Source organism: Diceros bicornis, chromosome 35 (genome assembly GCF_020826845.1).
Source record: "Diceros bicornis minor isolate mBicDic1 chromosome 35, mDicBic1.mat.cur, whole genome shotgun sequence".
Classification (NCBI taxonomy): Eukaryota; Metazoa; Chordata; class Mammalia; order Perissodactyla; family Rhinocerotidae; genus Diceros; species Diceros bicornis.
The window spans coordinates 23,943,558-23,957,858 of record NC_080774.1 but is presented as its reverse complement, the minus strand read 5'-3'; the positions used below and the strand labels follow the sequence as shown (position 1 = coordinate 23,957,858).

General features: G+C 52.8%; 1 protein-coding gene across 2 annotated transcripts; it reads left to right on the top strand.

Moving 5' to 3' along the window:
• Positions 1–1,697: 1,697 nt before the first annotated feature.
• On the top strand, positions 1,698–11,644 carry LOC131398663 (SEC14-like protein 3). Of its 2 annotated transcripts, XM_058532294.1 has the most exons (12): positions 1,698–1,751; positions 2,713–2,788; positions 3,053–3,096; positions 3,233–3,292; positions 4,305–4,493; positions 5,804–5,899; positions 6,562–6,622; positions 7,839–7,922; positions 9,762–9,868; positions 10,260–10,399; positions 10,503–10,672; positions 11,523–11,644. In XM_058532294.1, exons 1-12 carry the CDS (start codon positions 1,698–1,700, stop codon positions 11,642–11,644), a joined length of 1,203 nt encoding a protein of 400 aa, XP_058388277.1. The 2 variants fall into 2 exon arrangements, with proteins under 2 accessions (XP_058388277.1, XP_058388278.1); XM_058532295.1 differs by lacking the exons at positions 1,698–1,751; positions 2,713–2,788; positions 10,503–10,672 and having other exon boundaries at positions 3,085–3,096; positions 11,523–11,538.
• Positions 11,645–14,301: the final 2,657 nt, after the last annotated feature.

Genomic DNA, 14,301 nt, shown 5'->3' with positions numbered 1-14,301 from the left:
GCTAATGAGAGGGCCATGGAGGAACCCAATCTCCACATACCACCAGCCTGGCGGGAAGTGGGTGTGGATGGCAGCCGGGCCTTTGTAGAAAGAGGCCAGAATGTGAAGTGGGGCGGGACTGGGATGTGGAGAGTTACCTAACCGCTCCTGAGTGCCCGCGGCAGGCGCCCCAGGCGGAGGTAGAGGGCTAAAGATGGCCCCCCCTCCTCCTTCTGGACCCGATTCTATCAGGAGTGCAGAGCAAGGAAAGTGACAGCACTAATGCAGATCAGCAAGCCTAAAGAGGTCCCAAGATAGCCTAGGGAGGAGACCCAGGATTCCCTAGGGGTAGGGGACCTGGGAGAGCCCGGGGCAGAGTGGTTTGGGCTAGCCCAGCTGTTGGGGCCGAGGCTAACCCAAGGGTAGTTTCAGGCCGGGTGGACCTGCTCAAGGCCTAGAAGATGTGGCTGCATGGCTGTGCTGTGTTCTAGAGCAGATGCGTTCCTGGTTTCTTTACAGACAATCATTGACAGCGTGGCCTCTGCCTTCTCAGAGTTTCTGAGAACTGGAGGAGAATAATCCCTTAGACACGCTGACCTGAACAATCTACACATCTCATTAGATCTTCCTCCGACCTCGTAAGGAGGACAGGGCAAACATTGATGCCCCATTCTATAAATGAGACGAGTGACACTCCGAGACATCATCTTAAAAGAGAGGTCTTACGGGGGAGTCGGGAGCAGGGCTGAGCCCCGTAGGCACGTCTAATGGTGGAACATCAGGCAACATGACAGAAATCAAAGGACGGGGGAACCTTCTGGGTTCTCTCATCACCTCACATAGACGGTGGATGCCCCTCACTGATCAGGTGTTTAAAATTTCAGGAAACGCCCTCACCACTCCAAGGCCATCAGCATCCCCTGCCTCTCCCTTCGGGCCCAGGGGATGCAGGATCCTGGACAAGGCCCCTCGCGTCCTCATGACCTTGGTGATGGGAAGGGGGCCACAGGGAGATGATGCTCAGCCCTTCCCCACGTTGAAGGTGGAGGGCCAGCAATGCAAGGTAGAATTTGAAAGACAGGAAAGGTAGCGTTGGCCCTGTGGAAGAAACAGACCTTCGGCAAGGACAGCTTTTGAGTTCTGTTTTTCTGCCCCAGCCTGTCTCTTCTTGAGTAAGGACACTTGTTGCAAAAGGACGTGAGCCTCCCACCCGACAAAGTGAATGAACTGTTTACTAGACTGACCAGTCGCGGACTCCTACCTGTCAGGGCAGGGGGGGTACCTTTGAAGAACCGTAGGTGTGGGGTCTCTTCATTAGTGAGATGGGGAGACTGAAGCTCAGAGAGAAAGGGTGCCTGCAGGGAGCAGTCCTTACTTACCCTGAAGTCCCCCCTTCTCTGGAGGCCTGGGAGCACTGATGGGGATTCTACAGGCACTCAGTCTGGGCTCCCAGGCCATGGGAGGCCAGCCTCATTCCCTCCCAGCCTCTGGCGGCATGCCCTTCCGTGCCCACTTGCCCTCCAGACCTGTGCCAGAGCCAAACACGGGACCTCACTTAATCCCCATTATGTAACGTGCAATCCAACAGTTAGCCAAGGAGGAGGCACCTGAAGCCACGCCCAGGAGTAGGGGCAAAAGGCCCCGGCTAGGTCAGAGCTACAGACCAGGCTTGGCCTCTGCCTGCAGCGGCCCCCACTCCTCCAGCCTCACCCAGCGCCATGAGCGGCCGAGTCGGAGACCTGAGCCCCAAGCAGGCAGAGACCCTGGCCAAGGTGAGAGCCTGTCCCCTGGAGCCCCCGGCAGAGGGGGGGGTGGTGGCGGGAACCCTACCCCACTCCATTGGCTCAGTGTGTCCTTGACACTGTCTCTTTGGTATCACTTCTCCCAGATGTCAGGTCCCACAGTGCCCAGCGACATCAGCCCTGTCCAGGGCAAGGGTTGAGGGACACAGCACCACTTCCAGGCAATAGTGTGGGTGCCAGATCAAGCCTGCCTCCTTCTCATCCAGGAGCCACACCCAGAAAGCTTTATCTGACAGCCAGCCCCTCCCCACTCCCTCCCAGGCTCCTTAGGTGGGAGCTGAAGGATGCTGATGGTCTGCCCTCTGACTCTGTTCCCCCTCCCTCCCCGGGACCCTGAAAGATGAGCTGTCTGTAAGAGCAGGGTATGTTGTCATCCACACAGTCAATGGGGAAGAGGACACGTAATCATTAACTATGTTTTTGTAGAAAATGGGATAAAAAATGGCAGAAGCCTTGGTAGGCTAACACATGGAAAGAACTAAGAATACATCCATACTCCAAGCCGCTTACCCATTCACCCACCCATTTATCCTTTCTTCCATCCATCCTCCCACCCCTACCCACCCATGTATCCTCTCTTCTTCTATCCATTCACCCACCCATCTCTCCTTCTGTCCATCCACCCATTCATTGATTTCTCCTTCTCTTTTTTTTCCATCTATCTACCCACTCATTCATCCTTCCATTCATCCAACCATTCTTCTTACTATCCGTTTACTCACCCATCTATCCTTCCTTCCATTCACCTACCCATCCATCCACCTACCCATCCGATGATCTATATCTCCTTCTATCCATCTGCCCACCCATCCTTTCGTCACTGTGGGCCAGTCTGCATGTGGGAGAGAAGGGAGGATGATGAAAACAATCATTGAGACTGGGGGCCAAGGGTCAGTGTGAAAACCACTTTAACCAGCATCTCTCTTCCCAGTTCCGAGAAAATGTCCAGGACGTGTTGCCTGCCCTGCCCAACCCTGATGACTACTTCCTTCTGCGCTGGCTCCGAGGTGAGGGCAGAGGTAGGGGAGGTCAGGGTGAGGGGTCAGCGAGAGGGGCCTGGTCCCAACTGCTCCAGAACAACCCGTGGCTCTCAGGATCTGACCACATCATCTTGCTTCATGTGTTCAGGTCCAAGAGAGGGGAGGGGGCAGGGAAGGAAGGTCCCACCCAGGCCCCAAGTGCCCTCTGTAGTCCCCTCTGCCCAGGATCAGGACAAGGCAACTGCAAGACAGCCTCTTTCCCCCTCACACCTTTCTTCCGTCTTCCCGCAGCTCGGAATTTCGACCTGCAGAAATCGGAGGCTATGCTCCGCAAGGTGAGACCCATCCCCCCTGGAGATTTGGTGAGGGGCTTTGTGGGGGGCAATCCATGTCTCGAGCCCCTACCTCCATCCCCTCCTCAGGGGTGGTGCGAGCCCAGTGGGGCCTTACTACTACTCATCTCCCTTTCAGTACATGGAGTTCCGGAAGAACATGGACATTGACCACATCCTTGATTGGCAGCCCCCGGAGGTGAGCCAACACTCCCACACACCCCAGTCCTTTACAGACATACCTCCGAAGCAGCCTCTGGATCCCTGGGGTCCCTGAGGGAAAGGCAGCGAGCCTGAGCGGCCTGTGGACTCCCCTGGGCCCACAGGCACCTCTCCTGTAACAATTACGAATATTTTGGGGGGGCTTATGAAGTCCAAGCCTAAGTTAAGACTTGACCTGCCTGAGTTCATTTAATCATTAAGAGGTGGGTACTATTGTCCCCATTTTACAGGTGAGAACACTGAGGCCCAGCAAAGGCTAAGCAGCTTACCCAAAGTCCCACAGCCCCAGGGTGGAGCTGGGATTCAACCTCAGGCCTGTCTATCCCCTGAACCTGGGCTCTTAGCTTGTTCCTCTGAGCCTCACCCCAGGGCCTTGCTCAAAGCATCCCATCTGGGTGGGAAAGAAACTTAGTCCACCAAGGGGTTAGGAACAACAGTCCCACCACTGGCATCTTAGCAAAGCAATGGTCATAATTTCCTTTGTGGACCCTGAGCTCTGGGCCAGACACTGTGCTTTGCCCACATCATCTTGGGGAATTTCTCCAATAGTCCCGTGAGGGAGGGATTATCCAAACCATTTTACAGAAAAGGAGGGGGAATGGGGCTCAGAAAGGTGGCTTCACTTGCTCAAGGATGCACAGCAGGAAAGCAGCAGTGTCTGTATTTGAACCAGGTCTGTTGACCTTCAGCATCCATGTTTTCCATCACTAAGCATCTCTACAGAGAGGGACGTGGGGGACATTGGGGGCAGGACTAAAGAGCCCAGAGGCCTTGAGCCAGACTTTGAGGCCTGGCTTTGCTGTGTACTGCTGTGAGCAAGGCCTCCTCTGCAGGCCCCTCAGTTTTCTCAGCTGGACAATAGGGCCGCCCTCCTGGGGAGGGACAGTGCTTGTACTGTGGTGTGTGTGGGCATGGGCCACCCAGGTCAGCCTGGTGGGATCTCCAGGGAGACGCATGATGCCAAGTTCCGTGTGTCTTTCCACACCCAGGTGATCCAGAAGTACATGCCTGGCGGCCTGTGTGGCTATGACCGTGACGGCTGCCCTGTGTGGTACGACATCATAGGGCCACTTGACCCCAAGGGCCTGCTCTTCTCGGTCACCAAGCAGGACCTGCTCAAGACCAAGATGAGGGACTGCGAGCGCATCCTGCACGAGTGTGACCTGCAGACAGAGCGGGTGAGGCCCAGGCTGAGCGAGGTGGGCGGCCGGGGGCGGATGAGGCTGCCAGGCGACATGGTCCCAGGAACACACCTGTGCTCTCTACTGCCACAGTCAGAGGTTCTGGGGTCATACACCAGCTCCGCCACTTCCCACCTGTGCAACCTTGGAAAGTCACCTTACCTCTCTGAGTCTGTCTCCTCACCCACAAAACAGGGATAATAATAAATAATGGTTGCAAAGTTTAAATGAGATAATGCAAGTCTATGGCCCAGCACACAGGGCCTGATACATATTTCTCACCAGTGTTAATTATTGTTATTGTTATAACAACTCTCATATTGTTATGCTCCTGCTGTTCCTTCTGTCTGGGTAACCCTACCCCCAGCACACACACCTACCTCCCACACTTCCCTTGGCTCTCTCCTATCTGTCATTCAGGTCTCAAACTTAGATGTCACCTTCTCTGGGACCCCCGTCTGGGTTAATGTGTGTTCCCACAGCTCCTGTGCTGCCCCTTTGCAGCACTCCTCTCGGGACTGCGGGGACCTTGTGGCTTGTCAGTCTCCCCAGCCAGACTGTGAAGTCTTTGAGGACAAGAACTGTGGATTATTGAGCATTCCATGTTATGCTCCTAGTGTCTGGCATAAAATAGGTGCTTAATAAATATCAATTGGACAAATGGAGGGATAAATGGATGAATGAATGGATGAGTGAAGTGATGAATGGGTGGGTCAATTAATGGATAGATGGATGGATGGATGATGAATGGATAATGGGTGATGGATGGATCGTGGATGGTTGTTGTTAGTGCCATCAAGTTGATTCCAACTCCGACAGCAGAGTGGAACCCTGCCCAGTCTTTTTGGGCCATCCTCTCACCTTCCAGCGCTATATCAGACCATGCTCCACTGCTATTCATAGGGTTTTCATGGTTCGGAAGTGGGTGGCCAGGTCCTTCTTCCTAGTCTAAGTCTGGAAGCTCCACTGAAACCTGTCCACCATGAGTGACCCTGCTGGTGTTTGAAATACGGGTGGCATAGCTTTCAGCATCACAGCAACACACAGCCACCACAGTATGACAACTGACAGACAAGTGGTGTGGTTCCCTGACCAGGAAACGAACTCAGGCTGTGGCGGTGAGAGCGCCGAATCTTAACCACTAGACCACCAGGGCTGGCTATGGTGGATGGATGGGTGGGTAGAAGCATTCACCGTTTGGTCCGCTCATTTCCCTGAGGACAGTGTAGGGGGTGGGAGAAGCCCTGAGGGGTCATGTGTTACGGCCCCCATGTCCCAAGTTCTGATCCTTGCTCTCATCCTCACAGCTGGGGAGGAAGATTGAGACCATCGTGATGATATTTGACTGCGAGGGCCTGGGACTGAAGCACTTCTGGAAACCTGTGGTGGAAGTATACCAGGAGGTGAGGAGAAGGCCCCTGGTGCCCCCTGCTTGCTTTAAAGACTAGCTTGGCCTGCTGTCACCTGGCTGCTCATTCAGAGCCAAGATCTGGTAAAAGGTGGTGGCCTTCCCAGGCCCCATCACTGCAACTCAAGACCCAAAGATATGTTTTCTGGAAGATTCACAGAACAGGCCTCAGGGACAACACTACTGAGATCATAGGGGCCAGCTTCCACCAAACCCTTCCCAGCCCTGTTGTCTCCAGCTCTGTGACTCTGGCAAGTCACTTCCCCCCTCCGTGCTTTGGTTTCATCATCTACAAAATGGGGATGCTGATAGTCTGTATTTAAAAGCAATGTAGAGCTAATTCAGTGAGCTGGTATGTCAAGTGCATACACAGTGCTTAGCAAATAGTGAAGATTTAATAAACAGCAGTCATTATTATTACTATACCATCATTAGTATGACATTTACTCTAAAAATGATTATTATTATGTACTTATTATTAGGGTGTGGTTGCAATAGTCTAAGGTGAGAAGGTGCCCTCCAGGGAGACCAGGAGGTGATGGAAAGAAGGGAAACACTCCACAGCCCTCTGAACCCTGCAGAGGGGAGATTGCAAAGGCGATGGGGGTTGCAGAAGGTGAGGTGTGGGCTCTGACAGGGTCTTTCTTGGTTCCACAGTTCTTTGGCCTCCTTGAAGAGAATTATCCAGAGACCCTGAAGTTCATGCTCATTGTGAAAGGTGTGTGGCAAGTGACTTCACTTCTCTGTGCCTGTTTCCATATCTGGACCCTGGGGACAATAATAGTGCCTTCTTCCCTGGGTAGCAGGGAGGCAGGTGGTTGCTCGGTTGCATGCAAATCACTTAGAGTGCCTGCAACAGAGTAAGTGCTCCGTAAATGGTGACTTCTGAGGTTGGCCTGACTGCAAGAGGAGGCAGCTCCAACCCCAGCTCTTCCAGGAACCCTCTTACTTCTTCGCCACATTGATCTCTCCCTCCTCAAACTGCCTCTGGCACTGGCGTCTGGTGCAGCCCAGTCTGGCCTTTCTTGTCTGCTGCCTCCCGAGGCCCACCAGTGTCTTGTATCTGTTCGTCCTGTTTTCCTTGCTGAGTTATCTGCTCCTTGAAGCCTAGACCTCTGATTCTCCACTTCTGTTGTATCTCTCACAGGCCTGGGGCCGTGTGGGTGCTCAATGGGTATTTGGGTGGCTGTCGTTTGGGTGAGTGGGTAGGTGAATGAAAGGATGCATGTATGTTTGATGGTTGGCTGGTTGATTGGTTGGTTGGTTGATTCGTTGTTTGGTTGGTTGTCTAATTGACTGGCCAGTAGTTGGCTGTCTAGTTGACTGACTGGTGGTTGGTGGGATAATTGGTTCGTTTGTCGGATAGTTGTTAGCTTGATTGACTGATTGAGTGACTAGCTGGCATTTTGGTTGGTTGGGTGGGTGAGTGGCTAGTTGGCAGATTGGTTAGTTGGCTGGCTGGTTTGTTGTTTGGCTGAATCTTGGACAGTTGACTGCTGATTGTTGGAATGGTTGGATGGTTAGTTGTTTGAGTGGTTGACTGGCTAGAGAGGGCAGCTGGTTGGGCAGTTGGCTGGTTGTTTAATTGATTGACTGGTTTGCTGATTGGCTAATGTGTTGATTGGTTGTTGGACTATTTGGTAGGTTGGCTAATTGGTTGGTAGGCTGATTGATGAGCTGGTTAGAAAGTGAATTGATTGGCTACTTGTTGGCTGGTTTGTCAGCTGTTTGATAGATTAGGTGATTGATTGGATTGTTGGTTAGTTGGCTGCTTGTTGGTTGGTTTACCAGTTGGTTGGATGGTTTGTCAGGTGCAAGGCATTGGAATTTGCCAAGATAATTCATGATTCCTCCATATTGCTGGCTATGACTTATGGAGAGAGTGGCCCAATGGAATTATTTTCTCCCCGTTATACTTTCTTGTTTCTCTCCAGCCACCAAACTGTTCCCTGTGGGCTACAACCTCATGAAGCCCTTCCTGAGTGAGGACACTCGCAGAAAAATTGTAGTCTTGGGAAGTAAGTAGTTCCAGCTCCATCCCCTGAGCTCTGTGCATGAGCCAAAGGAATGAGGTTGGTCCATCACCCCATCCAGAGATCCACACATCATCTAGAGTCAGAGGCTCCTTCTCAAAAGTGAGGTGGGTCTTACACTATAGAATATACCCAGTTACATGTGCCCTATTCCCTGCCATAGCTCTTTGGTGACTAAGGCCTCCACGTCTTCCTCTCTATCAATATCAGTTTGGTTGCTAGTCAACCTCTGAGCTATGGGCCTCAGTTTCCTTTCAACACTCATCACTTCAGCGCTTCTAAAAGCAATTTGGGCTGAGGAGGATGAGGAAGAAGAGCAGGAAGATGAGACAGGCTTCAGAGAAGGGAGGCTCAACAAGAAGGGACTGGATAAGTAAATAACAATGCATCCATTTGATGAATTATTGGACAGCCATGAAAAATGATTTGATGTCTTGGGAAATGTCATCAAGTTAAAAAAAAAAAAGGTAGATTATAAAGTGGTGTGAATAGTATGATCATATATATTGTAAAAACAAAAATATATTTCTAGAAGGAAATACAACAAAATGTTGATTTGTGGATGGCAAGAAATCAGGTGGTTTTTAATTTTATTTTTTGCATTTTTCTGTATTTTCTGTTTTTATAATAAGATGTATTACTTTTATGCGTAGGAAAAAGTGTTATTTTTTAAAATGATAGGGAAAGAGAAAGACAGAGAGAAGAGAAATAGTTCTTAAATTCAAACCAATGACCCTGAACTTGGAGGATAACTTCTCACAGGCAGAATGGTCAGATCATCAAAGCAGGAGATCTGGGGATCTAGGGGGTGAATCTCACAAATCCCTGCTTTCTCTCTTCCTGATACCTGAGTTTCCGCCTCTGCCCAATTCCACTGGGATAGGGAGCTGGGTGGATCACAGGGTAGCCCCCCAAATCCTAGAACCACATGGGTAACTGCCACACTGCAGGCCCAAGTCCAGGCCTCTGCCCCACTTGGTGGTGCATGATGCTCTGTGCATTTGGCCCTGGTGTGCCAGGCATTGTGGTCTTTATTTTTATCCCACTGGTGGCAAGGAATCTCCCATGGCCACAGCGGTAGCGAGGGGGATAGCCTGGATTGGTCACAGGGCTGAGGCCATGGTGACACCCCAGGACCTAGAACACTTAGAGCTTTGCATAGGGCATGAAGAACAGTCATGGCATTATGGTTGTGGTGATTAAGCAGTGGAGAGTGAGAAGGTCCTTTCGAAGGCCCAGGGCTCTCCATCCCCCACCAAGAGGTCTGACTTGGGTAGTGCACTTACACACTGTGTGGGCCCCCAACAAGGTCCTTGACCTCATCAGGCTTTAAGTCTCCTTGAGGGCCGGCCCCGTGGCTTAGCGGTTAAGTGCACGTGCTCCGCTGCTGGCGGCCCGGGTTCAGATCCCATGCACGCACCGACGTACCGCTTCTCTGGCCATGCTGAGGCCGCGTCCCACATACAGCAACTAGAAGGATGTGCAGCTATGACATACAACTGTCTGCTGGGGCTTTGGGGGAAATAATAAATAAACAAATAAAATTAAAGTCTCCTTGAGACAATTAGACAACTCTTATCTTCACTACTCATGACTAAGAGACCCTCAACAATGTGTGAACCCATCAGCCAGGGGAAACATATTTCCATAGCAACATGATGCTGGAAGATACTTCCTGCAGTCCGAGGCCTGGGAGGCTGTAGAATTGGCCCTAGCCGCCTAGCTCCCATAGGGCTTCTCCCCAACTCAAGTCCTCCTGGTGGGAATGGGGGGCTGATGGATCCCCTCCATGCCCGATAACCACCCTTCAACCCTCTGCCACAGACAACTGGAAGGAAGGTTTGCTGAAACTCATCAGTCCTGAGGAACTGCCTGCCCAGTTTGGGGGAACCTTGACTGACCCAGACGGGAACCCCAAATGTTTAACTAAGGTATGAAGAGCCTCAGGGCAGGGGAGGAGAGAGGAATAGGGCTGGGTTCCTTTCTCACCCACTAATTCATTCCACAAATGTCTGTAGAGACCCCTGTGAGCCACGTGTTGGGCTAGGCTGTCCCAGCCCTGCTCTCACCAGGCTCTCAGCAGCTGTGCAGTCAGACAAGGCTTGAGGACATTTCGATCCAGAGGGATGAGCTGGAAAGGGAAGTTCCCAGAGGAGGCCCTGACCCCAGCAGGAAGGTCAGGGAAGTCTCTGCAGGAGGTAGGGAGAACAGAATGAGCAGGGTAGTTCCAGGAGATGGTGGAAGCGTCCCAGGCAGGAGACCAGCATGAACAATGCAACGGCAGGAAGAGGAGAGCAAGCCCTTCCCGCTCTCTGCCTGCAGATCAACTACGGTGGGGAGATCCCCAAGTCCATGTACGTGCGGGACCAGGTGAAGACTCAGTATGAGCACTCCGTGCAGATCAGCCGCGGCTCCTCACACCAGGTGGAGTACGAGATCCTGTTCCCAGGTTGTGTCCTCAGGTAAGGGACAGGCCCCCCACCCACCCACCCACCCCTGGCTGGGCCCTAGCCCCTGGGGGACCAGTCAGACTGAGTAGCAACCTGCCCCCCTCCCCCTACACAGGTGGCAGTTCTCATCTGACGGTGCCGACATCGGCTTCGGGGTTTTCCTGAAGACCAAGATAGGGGAGCGGCAGCGGGCGGGGGAGATGACAGAGGTGCTGCCCAGCCAGCGCTACAACGCCCACATGGTACCCGAGGATGGGAGCCTCACCTGCGCGGAAGCTGGCATCTGTAAGTCTGCCCTGCTGGGCCCCGGCTCTGGAAGTCTAGAGCCACCTGTCTCACGGTTTAGAGGAGGAAACAGAGGGGCAGTGACCGCCTCCCGAGGACACACAGCATAGGTTAGTGCCATTCATTCATACAGTCCCTCCTTCAGTCCACACTCGCATGCACCTACTGTGCGCCAAGAGCCAGAGACATGCAGGCCCTGAGGGGTTAAGAGCACTCGGGCCACAGGACACAGGCAAGGGACAATAGGGCAGGTGCAACTTTCCCCAGGAGGAAACTGGGGCTCAGAGAAGTAAACCAACCTCTCCAGAGCCACACAGCTAAGCGTGGTGCCAGGGTCCTGCTTCAGCCTCGGGGTCACTGCATAACCCTGGACAAAAGTCTCACCAATCTGGACCCTAGGTTTGCTCACCTGTGAAGCAGAGGTTACAACCCCTGCCTCTCGGGGCAGAGGGCGGTTGTGAGGAGGCAGAGGGCATGTGCAGGCCTGGCCCAGCACCTTGCTTCATCCAAAGGGGCTGGGAGGCCTCTGACATTCCCAGCTGCCCCCCTACCACCCCATCATGCAAGTGTCCAGGTATGGAGACAATGGGATGCAGTGACCATTGTTCTCATTGCCAGTTGGTGCAACTAAAGCCAGGCTGGGCATGCACCAGGAGGAGGTCAGTGTCTGTTTACAGGCCCTGCTCAGGGGTGGCAGTTCCCATGGGGAAGGGATCAGGAGTGGTGGGAACTCGGCCCAGCTTGGCACACACAGCAGGTGGTAACACAGCCTGTCCTCTCCCGTGGCCGGGGCAGGGATGCAGGGAGTGTGCAGCCAGGCCCAGCTACAGTCTGTCCGTCTGTCTCCCAGATGTCCTGCGCTTTGACAACACCTACAGCTTTGTCCACGCCAAGAAGGTCAGCTTCACAGTGGAGGTGCTGCTCCCGGACGAGGGCATGCAGAAATACGACAAGGAGCTCACCCCTGTCTAGGCAGCAACCCTACTTCTCAGAGACCCCTGGCCCTCTGCTTTCTCTATATATATCCTACCTTCCCTCCCCACCCTGCCCCCCAAGAAATTGATCATTAGTCCTCTTGACTCTGACATTAGTGAGTAAAGAAAGAGCTGCCTCGGGGAAGACTCATATGCTGTGGTCAGATCAGGAAAGGTATGAGAGGCACAACCTTGGAGGATGCCCAGGTTGCACAAGAGGAAGAAGCAAGGGTAAAAGCTAGAGGTGGGTGTTACTGAAACCCAAGAAATAGGAAAATGCATCCCCTAGCCTTTGGCCTCACTGCTCCTAAGGCATTTGTGCGTGCTTTAGCTCCTTCCCTATCAGGTATGAGCCATTTGCGTTGGAGAGGCATCTAAAGTTTTTACTTCTACCCCTCATATAGTAGATGCTCAGTGTACACTTGAGAAGTTGAATGGAGGTAGGAAGCAGGTGAGTGATGGGTGTGCATGACAAGGAGGAGTCTACCCGGGGCAGATTTCAACACCTTGGACAGGGACAGGGCCGTGGAGGGGATAGATTCTCCTGGAGACCCAGATGATCCAGCTCCCAGATTTCTGGCAGTGGCTGCCCCCTAGGGAGGTAGGAGACGCCTACATAAGGCTTTGTCTGACTGGGAGCCCACAGCTTCCCTAACCCATCCCTCCTACCCTCAACCCCTTCCCTCGGAACCCACAGCTTATGTTTCAAGCAATTAAAGGAACTTTCCTGGAGGCAAACGAAGTCACATCTGGCTCTCGCTGCTGCCCGGCAATAATAATAAAACCCCACAGCAGTCATTCGGGGAGTGCTCTCTGTGTACACAAACGGTGCCAAGTGCTTTATGAGTTGAGCTCACTTCACTCTCACGCCTTCCCTGAGGCCAGTTGTCATGGCCACCATATGGATACGGAAACAAAGGCTCAGAGAGGTGAAGTCATTCACTCAACACCATACAGCAACTAGTGGCAGATCCAACACCCAGGGTTTTTTTGCTTTTTCTTTACTCCAGAGACATTGCTCTTAATTGCCCCATAATACCACCTCCTAAGACCCTACTTTTACAAGGAAGGAGAGAAGGAATTTCTTGTTTGTCCTAGATCTTCCAGTAGAAGTGTCCTGGATGTCACCCCCTCCAATCCCGGTTTGTGAGCAGAGGATGTGTTATGCCCACGGGGCAGCTGGAGCAATGGAGACCCACGATGCTTAAGGAAACTCACAGTAGAGCCGCCAGGGCTTGTGCTTCAGGGGCCAGCATCCTGTCCGCTGCTCACATGGCCTCTGGAAAGCCCTTGACACCACCACGACCCACGTGACTGGGGGAGACGCCAGGGCCCCGAGATGCTCCTGCTCCAAGTCAGGGACACGGAGACACTGGCTTGAGCCCCAGGTCCCAACACAACTCTTGCCAGGAGTAGCCAAATTACCTGGAGGATGTGTGTGGGTAAGAACCAAAGGGCTTGGCTGGTGCTACGAGAGGCTCCTTGGGAACAAGCTGAGGGCCAGGCCTGCTGGGGTGAGCACACCCGTGGGCAGAATAGGAGGCCTGACTTCAAGACTAATCAAGTAAACGTTCAGCAGTGGCTAGGGCTTTCCGTCTGCACTTATGGGTGCGGGATCTTATCTCCGTTTTATAGATGGGAATAAGCTCCTAAAAGGCAGGGGCCTTGTTTCCTTCAGCCCGCGGGTGGCAGAAATAGGACTAGAGCTAAAGCTGCCCTCCTCGCCACCTGCTCATTCCCACCGCTAATTCACACTACTGTAGCAACTTGCCAGAACAGGACAAGACGTCAACTCTCTGAGCTTGATGTTGGGGGGCGGGGGGGGAGGAGCGAGGAGAAGAAGAAAGGGTTGTCAGATTTAGAAGGAAAAAAAGCAATATTTGGGAGAAACTTAAAATTTATTCATTGTTTACCTGAAATTCAAATTTAATTGGGCATCTTGTATTTTACCTGGCCACCCTACAAATGAGGGATGAGGGAGAGTTGGGGGGAGGCAGGGAAAAGGGGATGGGCTCACCCTCTTGGAACATGGTGGCAGCACCTGCAATTCGGGCCAAGGATGTCGTGGGATCCTTGGGAGAGGATGGCTCAGTGTTGGTGGGGCAGGGTAGAGGGACAGGGTGGTCTCACCCTCACCGACTGAGGGAAAGGCCCTCACACTGCAGCAGGGTTGGTGGACGAGGAGGTGGACGCTTTGCACCCTTGGGGCTAAGGCTGCTGTGAGCAGCGCTGTTGCATACCCACCCACATTTGTCTGAGCTCCTCTACTGCAGCTCACAGACCTCACTTTGAGCAGATGGGGGACTTGCTACCAGGAGGCAGGGGCAGCTCAGAAATCCTAGGCCAGGGCTGGAGCTGAGAAGCAGAAAGTGTCCCTTGGCATCTGCTGACGCCCAGCCCTGGCAAACCAGCTCCCACTCCTGTTGACCTTTAAAATAAAACAGCCAGTCATTTTACCAGCAAAATGGGTTTATTTGGGAATAGCAGAGGAATTGCAGTTCAGGACATGCAATCCATGGCAAACCACAGGCAAGTCCAAAGAACAAGGGAGAGAAATTTTTTTATACAGGAAAAAGGGAGGAATTGGGCAGCGCTGTTATAAAGAAAGAGTCCGTTGGAAGAAACTGGGAATTTAAAGTGTAGTGGCTTCTCATT